Raw genomic sequence first — 22,984 nt, 5'->3', positions numbered from 1 at the left:
CAGTCTGGGATCCTGGTATTCTATGAAAAAAATCTAAGCAATGCTTTGGGTATGTTCCTATTTCCAGGCCTTCTGGAAGCTGGGCTGCAACTCTCCAGGCTCTGTTTCCATCTGAGAACAGCTGTCTCTACCACCACCAGAGGTCAATAATTCCCTCTCCTAACTGACCACTCCATTTCAGGAGTAAATACAGGGCAAACCCAGCCTTCCAGTCCCACCCTTTCCAAGAGCCATCCCTGAGGGTTTGTGCCCATGGAGTCAGAGCAGTGCCCTGAGTTTCTCCCCCAGTCTCCATCCCAGCCCAAGGCTCCGTGTTGGAAACTTGTCAGAAATCAGCTGCTGCCTTTCCTGAGTGCATGGAGGGTGTTTTTAAGGATCGGGAGTTTGGCTGGAGATGGGAGAGGCTGCAGAGGAAAGGGAGGTGATGGCTGGGGAGGTTCCCCTACAGAGGGATCCCTCACCCTACACCCCTGAGCTCCCAGGGCAGAACCAGCACCTCCAGCTTTGGGGTGTGATGGGGTTTGGTCACTGCTGGGGAGAGCCAAGGTTTGGAAAACAAGGCAAACATCCATGCTGGAAACAGAAGGCAAAGTCTCACGCAGCTGAGCTTGTGTCAAGCTAATGTCAGATATTATAAACACAGAGAGAAAGGTTCCTTGTAAGGAGAAAAGAAATGGCAGAAAGGAGGGAGAGGAAAGGTAGAAGTGGTGAAAAGCTCCGAGGCTGCAGCACTCCCGAGTGCCTGGCTCCTCAGGCAGGTGAGGAGCCAGTGATTTGTGCAAATCCTCTCAGAAGCTCGGCCACTGCTGGGTGTGTGAGTAACTAATGCTCCTCGGGTTTGTGTTTGAAGGCAGCAGCAGCAACACTGATGACACGAATTAATTGCCTGGTTTTCAGCAGCTAATGCAGACGAGGTAAGGAGAATTACTACACGATTAACATAGTTTCCAATTAAAGTCCCCTGTAGTTACCCAAAAACATTAATTTCTAGTACCTTGGTAATTTAACTTGTGTCACCCATGTACACGAGTGCACCAAGGCATTCTGTAGGCTTGTCTGTGCTTAAACCTTGGACAAAAAACATGATGAAACCCCCTGAAAACAGCCATGAATTTTTAACAGTTATTTGGAGCAGGCTTTAAAGAAAACCCCGCTGTGGTGAACTAAAGGATTTGCTACAAATTAAAGGGTCACAACGCAGCTGCTGTTTTAGCACTACTGCCTTTCTTTCCCTCAGTTAGAATTTGTTATGTATTTGTAAATAACTATTTACTATGTTCAAAGATGTTTCAACCACTACATTTTTTATCCAGTTGGAAAAAGACTGAGAGAAGAGAAACCATTCCACCCTTCTAGGGAAGTTTACTGTTGGAATGGCAGAACCGCATTTTCCCTTTTAACATTTTTGTGCTACGGCTCTTGTAATTCCATGTGAGCATTTCCATTCCAAGAATTCTGAACCAAAGGCCTTGGGAAGAGCAGCTCCTTTCTGCAGACACAACAGGCTTAGGTGGCTCTGTGCACATGGGATTTTTTGAAGGTACCTGAATTTAGATGGTGGAATTGTAGAAGGAAAATTTATCCTTCAGTTCCCATCTCAGCCAAAGCTCTTGTCCTGCAGTGGGTGGGTGGTCCATGATGGACCTGGGAATTCAGCACACAGAGAGGCACAAAGGTTCCTGCACACAGGATGTTCCCTCAGCTCCTCTCCCCTTTCCTTCCCAGTGCACACCCACTGCACATTTGTGCCCTGCAGTGTTTCCTTCCCTCCTCAGCTGCACAGCCACAAAACCACCGAGCTCCAAGGTCAGAGCAATCCATCCCTGCAGGCTCCTGAGGGCTCTCCCTGTTCTCCTGAGCACTTAATGCCCTCCTGGTGGGAAGGGAGGCAGAGAAGAGAGCACCAGTGCAACCAGATCAGACCAATTTCGGCCCCCTGCTCTGTGACAGGAGCTGTTAATGATGCAGCAGCTGATTGCTTTGCTTTTCTTAAACGGGAAAGCAAAGCACGAGTTGGTGTCACAGTTCCTGCCCACTGTCACCCAAAGGAACCACCCTGCCTGATCTTTGCTAAAGCTGCATCTCCTTGTGCTCCACTCACCAGGAATCTTCCCTCTTCTAGCTCTGACATCCACAATTCTCCTCATTTTGACATCTAAATTCCATAACCACGTTGTTTACTCCCCCTTCTGGGCTATTAATGAAAAATATGAAGAACAAGCCAAACATGCTCATATACCTGTTAGTAAAAAGTAGTATTATGCCAAATATTAGCAGGATGCAGCAGTGCAAAGGTTACTGATTTAGACAAACAATGTGTGGGTGGTTTTTTTCCCTTGAAAACAAATGAACATTTTGGCTTTTTGGAATATTAATTAACACATGCAAATGCTCTCTCCAGCCCTGATACAGACCTGGTCTAGTTCTGCCTGAAATCTATCCATTAGTCACTTCTTGCTCATAAAAGTAAAAGGTGCTTTAATGAACAAACATGATGCTTATTATTTGGATCAGCAACACTTGTGCCTCTGTGCCTGAGCAGCACTTAGACCAGGTAACATTTGGTTTACAACACAACAATAAAATCTGCCTTTATTGCAAATAAACAGAGTATTCACACCTTACAATATTGGTTTAGATGCAGGATTATATTCACTCTTAGAGGATCTAATATTAATATAAAAGGCACATGCACTTCATGTTTTCACACCTCTTTTATTTCCCAAGCAGAGTTAATATGTTTTTTTTAAAATATTGCATTTACTTTGTTAAAACATGAAACTATTTCTGTACATTTGTTTGCAATCTGAGAACACACACCATCAAGTAATCATTTGTACAGTAACAACACGTATCAAAACAAAAAATCATCACAGCCCAGAATTTTCCACATCCACCCCCCTTTGCTTTGATTTAAAAGCTGCTCTGGCAGGAGAAGCCTCACCATTATGGTAGCTGAAACAGGAAACAAACACTGCTCTCTTCTAATAATTGTCTCCAGCTGCTTTGATTGGTTGCCGTTAATATTAATAGTATAACCTTTAAAAATTGTGGGGAAAGGTAATACTTTATCTTCACTCCTCATATTAAGGCTCCAAAGCAAGCTTAATGAGAAACCATTAGAAAGTCATACTGCTAAATACTATCTTAACTCCCAATTCAGCCTATATAATTATGGAGAGCTGCAAGTGACAGTGACTCCTGATCCATCAGCCTCACCTTTCCAGCAGGAGCTGCTCAGGATGGGTGGCAGCAGAACTGGTGGGACCCACACAGCTGGGACTTGTCCCCTTCCCACAGAACAAAGGGGTCTCCACACCTCTGGATGTGCATCCCTGGCACAGCCCTGCTCAGGAGTGGCCTGGGATGGCAGCACAGCAGGGCACAGGCTGGGATTCAGGGACTGCCAGGCCTTGCAGGCACACCTGGCTCTGAGCAAAGCATCTCCCTTCACCACCACAACAGCACAGACACTCCTCCAGCCAGCACTGAGCAAAAATAATTAGTACAGACATTAGTAACTGACATCTTCAAGACTTCTAACATATAAAACATTATCATCTTTATGAAAATAGACCAATTTCAGCACAGGCTTGCCTTTTTTGGGGAGGAACTCAGGTACACTTCTTATAGCTAAAAGGCAAGTGTTCTCCTGGACAGCTGCCGATGCTCTTGTGTAAAATGTCCTTAAAGCAAGACAAACTCCTCTGTACTAAATCTCTTCAGTCTTTTCTTTTCATCCTCGGAGAAAAGGTCATTTTCTTCATGGAGTGGACTGGAAGCAAAGTCATAGTCTCTAGAATGACCTTTGACAAAAGTAAACAGAGGATATTTCTCCTTGGATGAAGACTTCAGCATCTACAAAGTAAAACACAAACCAGATAAAACATTAATTGGAAATGAAATACAACAAGCACTGATACTCACCTGATGGTGACTGCCAAGTAAAAAATGCATTCTTTTTATTGTCTCATAAAACAAAAGCATTTAAACATTTCCTCCTCCTATTAGGTATTTACTTGCCTTTCTCAGGTAGCTGCTAATTTCCTGCTTACCCCTGTTTTTGAGCATACAGATCATCTGTATGCACTGGCAGACTCAGTGCAACAAAGAGAAAGATAAAAGGATAAAAGACAGAAGATAAAAACCTCTACAAAATAGTTAATGGCCATCAGGGTCTCCTCAAGCCCTGGTGTGAATTCTGCTGCAACTGAGCATCCTGGGGAGGGATTTTTATTGTAGAATCAGCACATGCAATAATCAGTGTTTTTATTAGAAGTTCAAACACATTCACCAATGTAAATAAGGCAGTCAGGAGCACGTGGCTCCAACTAGATTGGTGACAGTCACAGGGAACCAGGGGGCCCAAAATCTACATTTATAAATAAGAAAACTGAGCATGGAGAAAGGGGGTGTGGGGAATGATAAATACTGAAACAGATCAGAGGCAAAACACCTTTAAGAGCAGATTAAAACCCCACCAAATACTGAAAGCCATTTCAGCCTTTCAGGGTGTTTTGTCCACTGAATTATTTTTTTATTTTGTTTTACTTTTTCTTACCTGCTTGGGAAAAAACAAGCCCAGTGTTGCAGTGGGTGCAGAACTACATCAGGCTAGAGATACACACTGTGCAGAGCTAAAAATCACTGAGCGTGACTTCAGGAGAACAATCAGTCTAAAACACTAAAAAAAAAATCCCCAAACAGGTCTTTAAACAGTGAGAACTATATCAAAAATGATAATCAGGGGTTGAGAGGACGTTCAAAAAATAAGAAAAAAAAAATCAATCCCAGTAAAATGCTGGGGTTCCACTGCCTTGTCTGTGTTCAGCTTTTCTGAAACTTCCATCTCCACAATGTCTCTTTCCATGCACTGAGAGGGGTGAGGAAACCCTAAACACAGGAACTGGCCAAGGACATGGACTAAACCTGGTCAAGGTTTGTGTAACTCTCATCACACCTCAACAGTGACCACAGAGAATTTCAAACTCTCAACAACGTACAAATTTCCTCTAGACACCATTACAGTGATGGCTAAAGAATTTGTTGACAAAGATCAGTATTTTCAGTATTTCAGTGATAGACTGCCCCTGTTATCACTACAACAATTGTTTGTGCTGAACTGAATCCACATTTAACCCTCCCTCAGCTCCAGCTCTTCTCTCATTTCTGCTGCATTTGGGCCACAAACAGGCAAGTGCAGCCCTATAATAATCCCATGGGATTATTTATTTTCTGGCATGGGTTTGGATAGGGAAACCACTCCCAGAGGGGAGCCTGAATATGGTTTGGATAGAGTTGCACCCATCACTCCACTTGGGCCTCAGTTCTGATGCCCTAATTTATCTATCCCTATACATATAAGGCCCATAATGTTTATCCTCAAGTATTAAACCTAGATCTTCTCTCTCACCTCTTATTACCCAAAAAAGCAGGAAGAACCTGGATTTTTTTAGTCCAGCCTCCACAGGGCACACCGGGAATACATTGAGCTTTATAGTTCAAGAGTTATCACACTACAATTGCAAACAAAGAGAAAAATAATGGGACAGAATAATACAAAAAAATGTGAAGGATTGCAAGATCAATTGATAGAATGTTTCTGATATTGTCCCTGTATCCAAACTTTCCTCTCTTTTCAAACTGACACTGCCTGAAATGTATTTATACAGAAAAATGCCACTAATATTAAAGAGCTCCGATCTAAAATACCAGGATAATAACTCCAACACGTGGATCAGTCAAGAATATTTTCACAAACCGTGCTGAGGAAAAAACTGTACTTAGTCCCAAACTTGAAAGAAGAGAAATAGGGAAATAGGAAAAAGAAAACTTCTACTGCAACTGATTTTGTAATGAGATTTTTTAAATCATGTTATGACATTCTATGTGACAGAACAGGAAAACATGGAAGAACAGAGACTTCACTATTTAAACTTTCCATGGATATGCTGCTTAGGAACTTCCACTTTAAATCTTTTTCCTACCTCTTTGGGTAAGAACCAAAGAAATAACTTCAGCATCAATCACTATCTATTTATTACAATCAGCATTAAGTTTCCAAAAAAAATGCTTTTTTTGGCCGTAGTACTAATACTACTTATCAGAATATTCCAAATGCTGGACAAACATTAATTAAATCCTTGTGCTGCTGTGGTAACTGCTATGGCTGGAATATTCCCACTGAGCCCATCTGCTGCTGCACCCTTTTCCCAGAGCATTTTTTGAACCCACCAAACACAGAGCAGCTCACAGAACACATCGATGATGCTGCATTTCATACCCTCACATACTGCAATAACTAAAGAGAAAAAAACCTTGACTCCAATTGGACCTAAATGAAGGCAGAGCAGTTTTTTCCAGGGGAACGATGGGGTCAGACTGATTTGCTGGGTGGCACCTGCTCCTCGGAGCTCAAGCCAGAGCCCTGCCCTTCCCAGCAGAAAAAGCCCCTTGCGCTAAGGAGCAATAATGAACAATTTGGGTTTGCTCCAACACTTCCCAGATCCCTGCCCAGGGCCGGGTCGCTCCTCGGCATCTCCCCGGCATCTCCCGGGCCGGGGCAGCCCGGCTGGCAGGGCTGGAGGGGACATTGCCACTTCACGAGTGCCACCTCGTGGGCCCGCCCGGCCAGCCCCATCCCGCATCCCAGCCGGGCTCTGCTCGGCCTCGCACGGGGAAAACCAACCCCGCTCTGCATTTCTGACACGGTGCAGGCACTGATAAATGACAGTAAATCAATCAGGGCTGCTTACAAGGGCGAGGCTGATTCTCTTCCCTTCCCTACAGACAGTTCTGGCCGAGGGATGGATTTGGGAACTCCAGCACTTACCTTGGTGATTTCTTCAGAAGCCTTCTCAAAGTCCTGCACAGTCCTACAGTAAAATCCTATTGTGCAGCTCGGATCCATTTTCTTGAATGACATTTTTTTGGGAGAAGGACAGTGGAATGACTGCAAGTTTCCCCATTAAAAACACAAAACACACGGTTACAGTTGGGAATTGCACAGATCAATGTTCCTACTTTTGTCCCCACCAACAGCTTTGAAACATCCAATCCCCTGCAGCACCTGAATTAAACCCCAGCACACACTTTGGCAGTAATTTTTCCCACCCTCCCCAACATTCATGTAATTCCAGCCTTCCCCAGCCGTATAAAACCTCCTGCTGTTCAGCCTGCATTCCCCAAACTTCCCCACACACCAGGTTAGTTTGGAATCTGTCAAAGCTCTGCTGCTCCCAGCAATACTTTATGAATATTCCCAAGGCAGGGAAGGTGAATGCTCTTCTGCAAATTGAATTTGTAACAGCTTTTGCACTATCTTACTGCTTTACTACCACTGCCCAGTGCCCCTTCCCTCCCCCAGCCTCTATAAAAGAGACATAATGGAATAAACCAACCTCATGCATTTTCCTTCAGTAAATGAAATGGGTTCAAAAACCCACAAAACACACAAAAGCAAAACCGTATTACAATGATCTACAAGTAGGGAAAAACCAAACATGCCCTGCTTTACAAATGGGCTTTTCCTAACGTGAAATCTCTTTCCCTGACAGATGATGCCCCACCAGTGCTGTCAACTGATACTTTCAGCAGCCCTGCTCTAAGACAAAACAAACACCAAATCCCCTTCCCCGTGCTCCTCACTCAGTTTATGAGAGAAAAAAAATAAGTATATCCCATCCACCCTGATTCTGTGCTTATTTATTACAGGAACTGTAGTTGTGGTGAAGCTCTTTGTCCAGTAACTGCAATTATTCCCTCACTTGCTCTCAGAGGCAGCCAGTCCCCTCTACTCTGCCTCTGTCTGATGACCCATCATCCTCCCTCTATTAAATACCTTTTTTTTTTTTTTTGCCCATCACAAAAATCATCCCACAGAAGACAGCACTAGTTCCCAAATCCGAGTGTAACCATCCCTGCAGCAGTTTTACACAATAAAATATATTGTTCTTTCCTGGTGATTACAAACCCGAGAGGTGTTTCTGTAAAACCTCTGCTAAAAAAATACCCACAAAGATGGATATCTCTGCTAGACTGATTTTAGTCACTGCCTCTTCTCCTCAGAGCTCCGATTTTATAAACAGCAATTGTATTTTTCATATTAATTTCTGAGTCATCAAATGCATTAAAAAAATCAAACCCTGCCTTCCACATCCCATTCCAGCAGCAACCCTGTCCCTACAGCTGTGCAGGAGGTTTAATGCTGCACAAATCACTGCACAACAAAGAGAAGTGGGGAGGATTTTTTTTCCCCATTCCTCCAAACAAATGGATGCTGGAAGCCAATACAGAGTGGATTGATTTCCAACTTATTCTGGACAATTTGTCAATTTTGAAAATACTCCCTACAGATAAATCTACCAAGCAACTATCCACACTAAGAAAGCAATTTCTGTTTACTTTTGACATTTCTGGACAAAGATATAATACTATTAAATGCACCAAGCATTAAATTGCAATCTATTTCCCGTCTGCAGGAAAGCATTAGGATGCGATCGAGCCAAGCTGGCAGCTTGCACACCTTCCAAACACAGCTTCAAACTTGGTATTATTTGGAAATTCAGATTAATGCCAGTCTGCAGCACAATTCTGAGGCTGAGTCATAGGAACAGAACCCAAAAGATTTGCTTTTGTAGCTTGGCCACTGCACCACAGCAGGACCTTAAGGAATTCACTTCAGCTCTGCTGCTTTGTGCTCTTCCTACCTTTTGTCTAGGTTTTCCCAAACTGTAAAATCTTCAGAGGCAAAACACAGTCATGAGGATAAAGGGGAAGGGTCTGAGTAAACATCCCAGGCAGAGCTGGCACTCACCAACTCTTCCTCCAAATATCTCAACGGGGCAGACCTAAAGGCATCTCTAAACACAACCAAACTTCCTGGCTGGGATATTTCTGATCCATTTTGCTGCTGCGTTCTTTTGCTTCATTCAGAACCTTCTCATTTCCTAGAGAATCTGCCACTTCTATATTATAGAAGGTACTAATTCCATATTATAGAAGGTACTAATTCAAGCATTTTGTTAAGCATCAAAGACAAAAAATATGAAGTGTTTGCTTTAAGGACTTGACATCAGCCCTGTGCAGGTCCTTTGAGATTTTTGATTTATATATAAGTAGCTTTCCTGAACACTATTTGATGGGATTTTGCTCCAGCTCTGCTCTGCAGCAGCTGCTGCTGTCCTGGCTGTGGATGTCCCCACAGGCTGCTCCTACTGAGCCAGGAGCTGCTGGAAGTTCACCTGAAGTTGGGCACAAGACCAAGGAGAGTTTGTGTGGGTGGCCCTGAGGATGTGACTGTGAGCCCTGAGGCCACTGAGCACTTCCTTGCAGCTGCCGATGTTTTCCCAGGGCAGCTGTAAATTGAGTTCTCTAATCAGCTCCTTTTTAGCTCCATCCATTTCCAGGCTCCTACTACTGAATACCACAGGAATTCTCCCTGATGTTGATTGCAATTTGAATTAAAAAAAACAAACAACTAAAAAGACAAACTCTCAACCCCAAATCCAAACAGGTTTCAGATCTGCACATATAATCTATTTTCTTTGATGGAAAATTACTTCAATGAAGTGATCATCTATTTTGGAGATTTTATGATTATTAAAAAGAAAACAGATGAAGATTAATGAAGTAAAAATTAAACCTCCATATTGAGATTTAACCTCTGGTCATTTTTGTTGATTATAGGCCTATAAAGAAGGGCAGGACATTGATAAATAACATGTAACTGTAAAACCATAAAGCTGCAGCTAGCTAGAACAGCTCTAAATAATTAGTGTTTGATTCATATGGGAAGAAAACAGTGCCAGCTCTATATCCATAGTACCTCAAGAGGGAAATCCTTTATGCTGACATCTACAAAAGATTGGCAGTAATGAGGATCCATGTAAATCAAACTGTCATCTGCAAGGACAAAACAGAAGACAAGTAATTCAAAAAACACCTTATTATTACACTGCTTACAATCCAATTTCTATGCAGAACAGCTGGAAAAAAAGCCAGTGAGTAACTGCTTGCCAGGCTGATACTCATTGACTGAAGCATAGGTTTTTGCAGGACAGATTAACTTTTGCATAATCAAATATGCTTGTATAAGCAGAATTTTTATAAAGTGATGAAACTGTCATTTAATTTTTGGTGATAAAATTACTTTTACAAACACACAATTATATTCTGGAGTTTGCATATGAAAAATGTATCGCCCTGCTTCATCCTGACAGCAAGAATATATTGCTTGTCATTTAGGCATCAACTAACACCACTTAAAGCAGGAGAGAGTAAATACCTAAATAAGAACTGCCAGGCAGGAACAGCAAATGCTCCTCAAGTTTGGTGAAACAGATAAATTATGCCTTGTTTATGCAACAAGGGAAATTAAATGTACATTTTACAGAATCCAATTACTCCGTGGGGTAAATGACAAATGGCTGGACTTGGGGAGATGTGATGAATTAATAAGGTAACCATTTTACTATTTTAATCACGCTATTTCCCACTGCTTCAATATTAACTTCCTAACTCTGAGAGAAAAAAATATTAAGGAGACATAACACATTCATACACTAACCTTGGAATCCAGCAAAGTAATAGGACTGCTTGGGTTTGCCACCAATAATGCCAACACAGTACTCCAGGCTTAAAATTCCCTAAAACAAGAACAGGGAATCATTAAGATGAACCAAAGTATTAAGCCGAATTAAAATATTTGCTCTTTGCTCTTTTAGGCAAATGATTTTGGTTTTTCTTTTTTTAAGACTGACTCCATGACTTCCTGGGGCTTGACCAAAGTGAAACCACACCAGCAGATGTTCCAGAGCAATTCCTTCTTTCCCATGAGATACCCACACACGTTTTTGGGGACGAGACAAAATATCATGTCTCACACTGAGCACCAGTTCCTCATTAGCCCAAATATCCCAAAGAACTGAGATTTACAGCTTTCACACACATTTACATTCTGTGCCCTTGGGGCCTCTCTTCTTTTTGCACTCAAATGGACAAGCCTGGGCACAGCAGCAACTTTTACATCCTGAGGAGAAATGCCAGGTGAAGTTAAGAGTAATTACAAAGTCCAGCTCCAAAAACAGCTGCCCCACACTCAGGGAGGAGAGACAAACACACAACAGACAGGCCCCATCAATCTCCCTGGAGGCTGCCTGGCAGGGCAGAGGAACCAGAACCATCTGAAGGCAGAACTTTCGGGAAGGGGACGCTACTAAGTGTAAGTAGGGAAATTTTCTTTCAACAAAAAGATTGGTATTGTCAGACTACAAATAGCAAGACTTCACAAGATAAAATCTTCCCTGTTTAGACAAGGACAAAGTCACTTAAAAACCTCCCCTGAGATGCTACAGAGTCAAATCCAGCATGGTTTATACAGGTGAAGAAAGTGATGCTTATTTAAAATACGAATGAGAAGGTTTCCTTAGAAAACTTATTTAAAATATAAATGAGAAGGTTTCCTTGGCAAATGCTCCGAGTGTCACAAAACATTCAGGCAGACCAAAGGCAAAGGCTCCAAGAGCCAAGGAGGGCAGAACAGAGAGGGAGCAAAGCTGCTCAGAGTAATGGATAACTGTTTAATCTATGGCAAGCTTCTTGTAAAAGTGAATTATAAAAAATTTATCAATTTTCACCCATAAATATAAAATCCTTTGTAGAAATTACCTCTTGTGCTACATTCTAAAATCTGCATTTTTAACTTAAAGCCAGACTCCAAGAAATGTGGTCACTTCTTGGGAACAGTCAAGGCAGACACTGGAGTGACTGATTCAGGCAATTGAGAGCCCTCTTATCACGGCCTCCATCAGACTGCAAAGGGCAGGAACAGCCTTGCCAAGGGAGTAGCAGCAATCACTCAGTGGAGCCAGCTAAAAACTACAACTTTCCCAAACCAGCTGGCTGAAAACATGAGGAAAATAATCAGGGAAGAACAATTTAAGTTCATAACTTAAAAGTCTTCATCAGTCTGTCTTCCCATGCCATTAAAAATCAAAATGTTTTCCTGGAATGTTAAAGGAAGAGACAGCCACAAAACAAATTATGTCTCAGACTCAGCTTTTGTTTGTGCTGCCACAATGAGGTAATTAAAAATGAATCCAAAATTTAAAGACAGATAAAGAGGAGCATGAAAAATGAAATAGAAGCAGCAGGGTTAAGAGAACAAGGCTCCTGAGAGGAGCAAGGGGCAGGATTACAGCACATCCTCAGGTGTCTGCAAAACCTCTGCTGAAAACAACACAGCACAGACCTTCCCCCCTCTGCCTTCTCCTTGAGTTTTCCTTTTTGTCCAGCTCATTTTTATTGTGGTAACTGCTTGCTACTTCTACATCACCATCCTCAGAAACATTCATCCACACAGTGAAAAAACAATTAAAATAGTGAGTAAAAATACTAAATGATTCTATGGGAACAAAGAGACAAAGGAAAGTGGGAAGAACAGATAGGCAGTAACTTTAAACCAGTGGAACCATTTTCTTATTTAAGAAAGTAAGAAACAGAGTAAGGAATGGAGTGTATTTATATTTTAAAATGCTGCCTGATCCTTAGTTACATATGCTATTAGAGTCCTGCTAGATTAAATTACCATTTGTAATTTGAGGCACTGCATTAATGTCTTTTCAGGTGGCTGCTGGAGGAGCAGGACAGTTATCACTGCTTCACCAAGGGACATCATGTGCTCTGCAATTATGTCTGATCTCGTAATAGGGAAATTTCAAATCTGTAAAGTCAAACTTTACAACCTTCAACTGTAAAATCCCCACCACACGTTTAATGGGGAGAATTACCCTCATGAAGTCGCTTTTCATATCCCCTTGTGCTACTCTTTGAAAAATGATTGAACTCTCATTTCATACCTTTACAAACTCCAAGTAGTCTGTGTTTGTTCTCTCTCCACCGAGTCTCACAGGAACCAAGATAATTACAGCTTTTGTGCCTGCTTTCCCAGAATCCAGAAAAGAGCACTGTCTGTCAATAACATCAGAGCTGTAGACTGAGACACACAGAAATATTACAACTTCAAACAGAACCTCCAGTTTTTTAGAGACACACCCCCAAGGTGGCATCACAGTGTGACAAACTGAAACTGCAGCCCTTCCAAACTTGCTGTCCTCCTAAAACACAACCCAGGTGACTCAGAACCACTGCTCAGCCTCCTCATTCCCAGCAATATTTTGTGGAATGGGAATTGCTGCTGCTGAGCTGCAATGTCAAGGAAATGCAAAAGGGGCAGGTTAGGAGAAAGCCAATAAATATTTATTGCTGCATCTAAATTTCTAAAAAGGAATAATTAAAACTTGAAAGCTTCCAACTAACAGAAACATCTACGTGTAAAAGGAGAAGATGCAATAATTGATTTGCTGAGTTGGAATTCCAAAACATAAAATACCAAACAAGCAATGAACAATCTGCACATATCAAGAGCCCCTTTGTCTACATTATCTCAATTTTGTGGATCCACTTCATAGGGATTTTTTTTTCCTTCAAAGCTCTATTGTTAAGTGATAACTGAAATGCAAAGAAAGCATCTAAAATATGTGCCAGAATCTACAAGATCACAGTTACCTGTACAATCCTGAGCAACATAGACTGTTACTCCTTGCAGCTCAGGGTCTCTTGCTTCTTCAACAGCTTTTCTAAGTACAAACACAAAACTATTTAATTTACCATGCATTAAAAAAAACCCCTAACAATAAACAAACATTATTTTGTTTTTTTAGAAATGGGTTGATTTTAATTGTTTGTGATAAGAATTTTTTCCTTGTTTGAGTTTTTACTGGAGTTATTTTGTTTAATTCAAGACTCCTTCCCTTCCTGATAAATACAGGTGGTGGGGTGGGATTTTTTAATTTGTTTTTAAACACTGGATACCAAGATCCAGCCTGTAGCTGGATATCTTGGCACCATGTTTTTCCCAAGTCAACATGACAACGTCTGGCTATTTAGAAGTAACAATTAAGTCCTTAAAATAAGGCCCCAAATCCCAAAATAACTTACAATTAAATTAATATTCACTACTTTATTTCTTTCTGTTTATAACCATTTTCTGCCATTTATACTGATGACGAAGGCTAAGTTTGCTGACAAAAATGCTATTTTCAGCTCATTAGATCTCTTTATTTGACTTCAGTACATATAACAAGCCACAAATTAGTACCTGGAAATAAAAAAAGTTTCACCAAAACTTTCAAAAATATAATTACAATATTAGACTTTTCTCAAAAGACCAAGAGTAACAGAGCTAAAAAGTAAAAAGAAAATAAATGTTGATAGTCAAAACCATGGTTATCAATCAGAGACATTTGTGAAGAAAGGGAACTGTTCAAAATAGAGGATTTACCTTGGGTTCAAACACACACCTGCATTAAATGATCACTATCCCTTTATTCCCCACTATATTTTGAGGAATGGTTTAATGCAGTCATTCCCAAGTTACAAGGGAGCTGCACATTGTCAGTGCTGCTGGAAGAGAGAAAGATCCAGGAAAGGAAACCTCTGCAGGGCTGGACATCACCCCTGGGGTTGTGGTGAGTGTAACTGTGCACCAAACCTCCCCTGCTCCCACTAGGGAGATAAATATTTTAATAGATAATTTATTAAAGCAAGCAAAAAATTCTGACTGCTTCCACCATGAGAAAAAAGTAGAATAAAACACATTAAAAATGTTAAACTCCTACATCCCTGTTTGCATCTGCATGGATGCACACCTCATTATTTCAGTACAGCTGCACTTCAGAAAAACGTAACATTTACACTAAGTAACAAATTCTTACATTTATATATATAAAAATATATAAATGCACGAACTTTGCCTTCTGCTGCTTGAATGATTTATTAGTGATTTGGTTTGTAGGTAAACTGGAATCCACTAAAAAAATAAACAGACTACAAAAAGTCACAAAAATATTCAAAGAACTGGGTATCAAGGCTCACAATATGGAGAAATTTGACTTTCGACTTTTTTTTTTTTAATCCATGCTGAATGTCACAGACCCTTTACTTTTACTGGGATATAATTATAATATTAATAGTGCCATACATTTACAGTTTCACAAGAATTTGATGTGTGCAAAGAAATGCTGAAAACATCAATTTTAGCTCTGACATTTCATTACACTATCAGTACATTACAGCCCCCAGGTTACAGTATATATAAAAAAAAATCCCTAATGTTATGCATGTTCCAAGGTTGAAAGAGTGGTTAGTTTTTAGAACGTTTCATTAAATGCAGCTCTGCTTAAAAGGGTTTGGGAAAGATATGTGGGATTCTACAAGAAAACAGGAATGTTGTGTTTGTTCCTGAAACAAGACTGACAAAAGCTCAGCATTCAGTTCCTGCACCTGCTGCTATTTCCCTTCCTGCCTGTGAAAAAGCTCTGGAACTGCTGCTGATATGGGTGCTTTACAAAGCCAATAATGAACAGTTTGCTGCTCAATTAGGCTGAAGTAATCTCAGGACACTCAGAAATGCTTCTCTGTGATGTGACAAAGGGAAGGGGCAGAGAACTGAAGGTGTTTTACCTCAAAATGTGTGCGACCACGGCGGGCCCATACCAATCCCCCGCCGTCTTCCCGGATTTTTTCCCGTACTCTATGAGCTGGTGCAGCCCAAAGGCTGCCAGTGGGGAGTCACCAAACCAGGAGATGATTTTCCTGTGATAAACTTCATTCCTCATCTCGCTGCCATCCCAGTCCCTGCTCGTGGGGCCGCGCTGGGGCCGGGGCAGGATCTTGGGGTCCCTCTCAGCCGTGAGCGACGCCTCGAAGGAGGCCGTGAGCTTCCTCACTGTGCTGCTGGTCCAGGACTCCGAGTCACAGCTGTCCATGTCCAGAGCTTCTGGCCACACCCAGGCTGCAGCAGGAAAAGGGAAAATCCACATTAGCTCACATTAACACTAAGATTAATTTCATGGCATAATAAGCAAAGCGCTTCCCTTTGTCCCCCAAGCAATAATGTGTCTTTTATATGTCACTAGTAACAGGTGAACACAGAATTCTAGGAGAGCAGGATTTGCTTCGATTTTCTGGTGACCAGCCCAGACAGCTGAATAAATAAGACACATGTGATTACAGGTTAGATATCTCTCACATACTAAATCCATGAACATTACTCCAATACAATCCAAAAACCTTTTACCTGTGTCAAACAAGAAGTTTCAAAAGCTCTTAATTCTTCTTATTTTTCCAGTTATTAAAACAAACAAACAAACAAACAAACAAACAAACAGGCAGACCTGAGAGGCATTATTGATGTAAAAGCAAACATTTCTTCCTGGCAAAATGGCAAAGGAGATCAGCAGAAAGACAGGCAGGATTTTTTTTATTCATTAAATTAATTAATTATTTTAGATTACAAAGCAAACTTGTTTAAATATGATTCAGCACAGTTTCCCTACAGATGAGGCATCCCACACAGCATTCCTCCTACAGAATGGGGTTCAGCAGGCCCAGGGAAGATGCCTGGAATTCTCCCACAATTCCAACAAGTACTCCCAAAACAGACCCAGCTCAGTGTAACATCCTCACAGGCCTTGCTGCTCTGGGCTCTCAGTTTCAATTCTAGTCACTGTCTCATGCATTTCAAAGTAAAACTTCATATTTAAAATCAAAACTCATTCACAACAACATTCAGCAATATCTGGAACATTCCACACGGCAGTGGAAGTGTAAATATCTCAGATAGAAACTTCAGGCAAGTTTTGCTTCCTAACAGAAACAACACCATTAAATAAGAAAGAAAACATCTCTGGGAAAAGAGTAAACAGTCATGAAAAACTTCCTGTAAACACCTAAATGTGTTTCCAAAGCAGCCCAGACCTCATAAAAAGCTTTTCAAAAGATAATTCACCAGCTGTCAGAAGACCATGTGAGGAGCAAAGTAGCCCAGAAAGACCATCCCTACTCCATCTTTCTGTGGATTTGGATTGCCACAGAAACAAGAGCACTCTGGAATCACCCCATCACCTTCCAAATTGGGATACAAGGGGGACATGCAAGGAATTCTTTGGAACCATGGATTTTAAAGACAGAAAACCTGAGGCTTTTTTGTTTGGGGTTACTTCCAAATGAGCCATAACACACTCCTGCTCACAGGGAGTCTTCTGGGCAGGTCTTGAATTCCTTTTAAATGTACGTATAAGGAAAGTTTTATTTAAGGGGTTTGTGCTCTCAGCAGAAGTATCTACACACTTTTTGATACGTGCAGTCAGTTGAAAGAGATAATGAATGTCTTCTGAGTTAAATATCTACAGCCAAAGGCACATTCCCTGAGCCAGTCCCACAGTTCAGTCCTGACACCGGGAATGGAGACTCTGGTGCAGCTGGGCTGGGACCTTGTTCTCAGCTTACATCAGAGCTGCACAGCAAGGGCAAAGAGGGATCAAAACAGGCTTTCAGAAGGCTCTTCTGCTCAAGTGTTCCTGAGATCCCACAAATGGCTGAGGAAACAAAGCCCTGTGTTCTCTCAACCCCCCTCCACCCCGGGTGGCTTCAGGCCTTGGGTCATTCTGAAACAAGCAATCGATGATTGCTGTCAAAGGGACTGGGAATGGGGTGGAAAGAAAAGGTGTTTAACTCTGACAACCTAAAATACCTCTCTGCAGGACATGGCTCAGCCTGGAAGAATGAGGAGGACATGGACACTCAGCCCATGACAGCAGAAAGTGTCCCACAGCTCCTAAAGCTTCAGCTGGCTGTGACTGAGGGAGGACTCTGACACAGACATTGTAAGGAAAAAAGGGAAGTTCCTCTCTTAAGTACACGGGGGGGGAAGGGAAGGAATGGCACAGTGAACATTTCTACACAGAGAATGATGTATTGAAGTTAGATTAGAATCCTTCTAGGAACTCAATATATTAACACCAGAAGAAATTCAATAATGGACAACTTTAGAACTGCTAAAAGAACATCACTTCTGCCATAGCCCACAGCTATGGGCTGGGGAACTCACTCTACATCTGGAGTTTAAGAAACAAATTAAATTTCCAGAGAACTGGGAGTGTGCTTGGGTGAGAATACCCAGGTAGGGGAATCACGCTTTTGTGATGTTTGAACTCACACTTGGATATTGGGAACTCCACAGAAGTTTGCTTTGGCACACTTTGGTTCTCAGAAATGGAAGGGCAGGACAGCTCAATCTGATGCATGGGGAAATTCCAACAGGAATCAGGAGCCCGCAACTCAAAACAGCTGGCCCTTCAGATTTGGGATAAAAAAAGGCCATTTTGGTCTCTACAGAATGGCTGTGCTTATGCAAAAACAAATCTCCTCTCCTAACTCACCTCTCCCAAGGAAATGAAGCATCAGACCCTGAGCCAGCAGCATCTGCCCCGTTCTGAGCGTGCAGCCCCAGCCACAGTCTGTGGTTAAAGCAGAGCCCTTGATCTGAGGGAATTCCTCCCTGTAGGTCAGCCAGATTCTAGAAATGAAATCTCTACGGAACTCCTCGACGTTCCCCGAAATCTCGGTGTTGATTTTATCAAAGCTGGACCCATCTGTAGAGAGCTCCCCAGATTCTGCAAGGAAAAGCACAGTTTAAAGCTCTTATTTGTTATGGCATTTCTGTTATTAGAAAGCAAGCAACAAATTTCAAATGTAGTAGAACAACAAATTTAGAAAAATTCATAATTGCCTCAAATAAACAAAAGAAAATTGGAAGGCAAACATAACAGAAATGTGCCAGATTAAAAAAAGAAATAAAAATCAAAAGAACAATGCAGACACCACTGTGCCAGTGGAATCACTGACCTGCTTAATTCACCAAACTGTGAATGGTCAAATAAAGAGAGAGACTTAAAAAACTGCACACTAGAAAGTGAAAACAAAGGTGTTGGTGTAATGACCTTGATCAGGTATTGTTACTATTTCCATTAGGACTTTTTAGAAAGAAAGTCTCCAACTGATGGTAAATGAAGTGTAAATTACAACCCAAATTTTTACAGAAAGCACAAGGTCTTGGTGTAAAATCTGAATAATGCAGGTTAGGATGGGTTGTATTAGAGGTGGACATTTAAATGAGTATTTTCTAAGCTTTTCATATTTACATTTTAGATTTGGTCATTGTTAACGCAAGTCTTTCTAGAAAATGAAAAATATCTGACTCCTGCTGAGGAAGACTGGAATGAGTGATGTGCTCTGTACTCACCCTCAGTTTTGAAGTGGTAACATTTTCCCAGCAGAAAGACTGGAGAGTTCCTACTGAAGTAAGTTTTTGTTTTCAACACCCAGCCTAGAAAAGATGCAAAACACTCACAAATTTGTGACTCAACTCTGCAAAAGAAAATGCTAGCAGCATTTGGTTAACCCAAAAGCAACCCTTGAAAGAGGAATAAAAAAAAAAAAGCATTGAAATTGGGTTTTGGCCTCATAAAAAAAGTCTCATATAAGGTGCAATGGCTACTATTCCCTTTCAACCATGTGATAGCCTTAAAAAAAAAAGCAGAATAAGAAAAGTATCTTTTCATTTTGTCAGGTATCTCCAAAACTCAGTTATGATTAATAAAGTTTATCAGAAATCAGGTGGTAAATCTGAGCAACCTCAGTCCTAAAGGGAAAACAGAAAAATCAAGGACAGATTAGTAAAGGGCACACCTGAAAATCTGGCTCCTCATAAACAAATTACTGATGTTCAGCTGTGGAAAAAATGTTACTCAAGGGTAGATTCTTCAGTGGGGTTTGTATCTCACACACCATCCCATTTTTTTTCCCATAAAATTACATTTAGAAACAAAAAGAAATCTTTGTGCAGATGAGTCCATATTAGCCCTGTTTAAAAGCCTATGCAAATCCAGAGTAATTTACAGAATATATTTACTGCTTCCAAAAGAAGTCATTTAAAATGAAATTATGCAAGATTTATTTGAGAAAATTAAAAGCTAAGGAAGTTTTGTAGTGGGGCTAATTTATAACATCAAATAAAAAATTGTTTCAAGGGCCATATTGCAGTTTTAGTATTAATTAGTTATGATTCCATTCATGTCAACAAGAAACACTCCATTCCTTTTAATGAGGACAGATCTTACCACACTCTGCTCCACTTACTGTATTTCATGTTGTGCCATGCAGACATAAACTTTGATTTGATCTTTTCTACTTCATCTGTCCCCGTGGCCTCCATATTCAAATTCTAGAGAAAAAGCCATCGCTGTCTTGTGAGGCTTTCAGTTCTGCTGCTGCAAAAACCAAAATATAAACACTCAGCATCCCCCACTCAGGCACTTAAGCCCAACATGGCCAGAAACAGCAATAAACTCACAGAACCCTGCACCACCAGGCACTGAGAAGCAATCCTGTGCCCCATGAATAAGTAATAAAATAATTTAATTCCAAATATACACCAATAAAAGCACTACACAAAGCTAAATAAAAGATAATGTTCTCCAGCAGCTCTGCCTTGTACCAAGAGCTGCTCCAGAGCACAAAACCTGTGCTGGCAACACGAGCACAGTCATTTTATCAGCAGTGAGGTGAGAGCTGTGATGCAGCTCACTAAATAGAAAAGATGCTGAAAAGATGTCTTCCCTTCTGCTGAAGGCAAAACATAAAGCACTTTTTGTATTAAAATCTACTACAGTGCAGGTTAATTTTGTTAAAAACTCCTGATAAATTTTCCAAGGAAATGCATCTTTACTGGCTCTTTCTGCACTGCAAGATAACGACAGATTACACCTTAGAAGCAACCTAAACTGGTAATAATTGGTAAAAAAAAAAATACTTAATTGGTAATGCCTTTATCCCTGTTTCTAAGAAATCTGGGAAAATGGGACAGAAACTCCTCCAGAATCCTGCTGTCCCGTTTGTAACAGGAAGTTTGCTATTAATTAACAGAACTTCCTTCACCAGGTGTATTCTGTCAGTGGATCACCCTGAAATACTTGACATAGAGTTTTCTTGATGGTATTTGGTGGCCCAAGCCCTTGCATAGACAGCTGAAAAATTAAGGCAGCTCCTGTGGGACACCAAAAGTTGATCAACAGTGGGACATCACTGCAACCTTCCCAGAATTTTTATCTAAGTTCTGATAGCCCCAGCTGATGATGTGAGCAACAATGAACTTCTTTCATTTAATTAATAAACTTGGGCCAGGAGGAAACCTCCTTACTTTAAAAGGAGTAGCTAGAACTGTTATTTACCTTTCCATGTGCTTTTCTCCACAGAACAGGGATCAAAAGCAGGACAAAGATTAAACTGTGTCACTTCTCTCCACTGGGAACGTATTTTAAATAAACCTAATCACTGACAGTGTAATTAAGGAGAGGGTGAAGATGTCAGGGTGACAGCATCATCTGAGCCTGAGGGCACTCACACAGATCCACTTTTTGGGGATCTTCAATCTGCTGCCCAAACCACCCCAGCACATTTCCTCACTATTCCCTCGTATTATTTCATAAAATTCTGCTTTTTGACATAATTAGAAGCAATGTCAGCTCACAAACGTAAGGGAAAGCAGACTTTTCCTAGTGAAAAGAACAAGTGTCTACATCCCTGTTAGGATTAGCCTTGTGTTAAGCAGGGGAAGGAAGAAAAGGAGAATTTCAAGCTGGGTTTTAACTTCCTGCCTTTTCCCCCCTCTTCTCTCTTTAGGAGAAAAGGGAAAGCCTGACTGTATCACAGCTCTAGACAGCAAAGCTGGTAAGATGAACTTCTCCAGGAGGTGAGTTTGGTCCCGTCTTCCCTCACATGATCCACCAGCAACAACCATTTATACAGGCACCACTGATTGCCTTAAAAACCAATTCCTACGAAAGCTTCCTCTGGCTAAAATCAGAAACGAAACAAACTCTACAGTTCTGAAAGGGCCTGAAGACAAAATTATGTAAACGAGAAAGAAGCTCATTTTCTTTTAGAAGACAATGGTCACCACAGCACATTTATCTTTCCTCCCGGTACATTTCTTCTCTGACATTGTGCTAAAGATGCAAAAAGGGTTTCAAGAATGCTAACACAAACCAGGTACAATTTTTTCGTGGGGAAAACACAGGTTCTTCCCGTCAATTTCCACCGAAATTAATGGAACAACAACACCAGGAGAAGGTCCCAGGGAATACAGACTGAAACCCAAAGGGCTTTAATATATAATTATCAAATCCAAACGTAATGGTTTTATCCCGAAGTTGCCTCATTGATGAAGCTCTTGATGCACGTGACGAGGATGCTGTTCCCTCAGGGAGCAGCAGGACACGGCTGGAATGGAAACCCCAAATCCCGGGCACCCCCAGGGGGATGGATCAGTGCCGGCTGTTCACAGGGATGGAAAAACACCCCCCAAAAAACCCCCAACAACAGCGTTCGTTTTCATAAACAGCAGAAAAGCAACGCAAGCTGCCGGTGAGACCGCAGCGGGAAGGATGAGTGAAGCCTCAAAGGGATAATTATAAGATCTATTATCTCTTATTAACTAAGAGGTGTTTGGTTTTCATTTGTACCTTGTAGGAGCCCGGAGCGGCAGCGGCGACACTCAGCGAAACCCACACGGAAGAAGGAGGGCGAGCAGAGGCCGGAGGTCATTTTAGAGGAGCTGCAAACACACACGAGCACAGTAAGAAACGCTCGGAAAGAAAACCAGATTATTCCTCAGTCCCGCAGCAAGGACGAAACGCTTCGCCCAGGCAGGACTCGCAGCCAAGCAGGAGCCCACACACACCGCGGGAAGGGACTCGCCGGCTCTCGGCCCCACAGGACACGGCCGCGGAGAGCCCGTTCTGCCGCCGCCCGCCGCTCTCCCCTCACGGAGCCGCCTCCGCCATGCCCGGGGCCGCCGGGCAGCGCGCGGCCTCCCGGCAGCGCTCCGGCCGCGGCGCAGCGGAGCGCGAACTACAACTCCCGGCGGGCACCGCTGCGGGGGCGCGGCGCGGTGAGCGGCGTGGGGCGCGCGAGGCACGCTGGGAAGTGTAGTCCGGCGGGAGCGCGGCTGAGGAGGCGGGAGGGAGGAAGAGGAGGGGAGGAGGGAGGAAGAGGATGGAAGCAGGGCCCGGCCGGGCCGCGG

The 22,984-nt window shown here is 42.0% G+C and overlaps 1 protein-coding gene across 1 annotated transcript; it reads right to left on the bottom strand.

The window, feature by feature from the left end:
• Positions 1-2,695: 2,695 nt before the first annotated feature.
• ATG4C (autophagy related 4C cysteine peptidase) lies at positions 2,696-22,696 on the bottom strand. Its single transcript, XM_062497570.1, has 12 exons — positions 22,643-22,696; positions 22,425-22,516; positions 20,041-20,171; positions 19,145-19,228; positions 18,282-18,515; positions 15,523-15,853; positions 13,567-13,637; positions 12,858-12,994; positions 10,568-10,646; positions 9,827-9,903; positions 6,833-6,952; positions 2,696-3,858 (listed from the first exon to the last, which is right to left on the bottom strand). Exons 3-12 carry the CDS (start codon positions 20,114-20,116, stop codon positions 3,688-3,690), a joined length of 1,380 nt encoding a protein of 459 aa, XP_062353554.1. The 5' UTR covers positions 20,117-20,171; positions 22,425-22,516; positions 22,643-22,696; the 3' UTR covers positions 2,696-3,687.
• Positions 22,697-22,984: the final 288 nt, after the last annotated feature.

The sequence above is a fragment of the Cinclus cinclus genome, chromosome 8, assembly GCF_963662255.1.
Source record: "Cinclus cinclus chromosome 8, bCinCin1.1, whole genome shotgun sequence".
NCBI classification, from domain to species: Eukaryota; Metazoa; Chordata; class Aves; order Passeriformes; family Cinclidae; genus Cinclus; species Cinclus cinclus.
The sequence above is the reverse complement of the archived record's forward strand: the minus strand, read 5'-3'. Positions and strand labels throughout refer to the sequence as shown.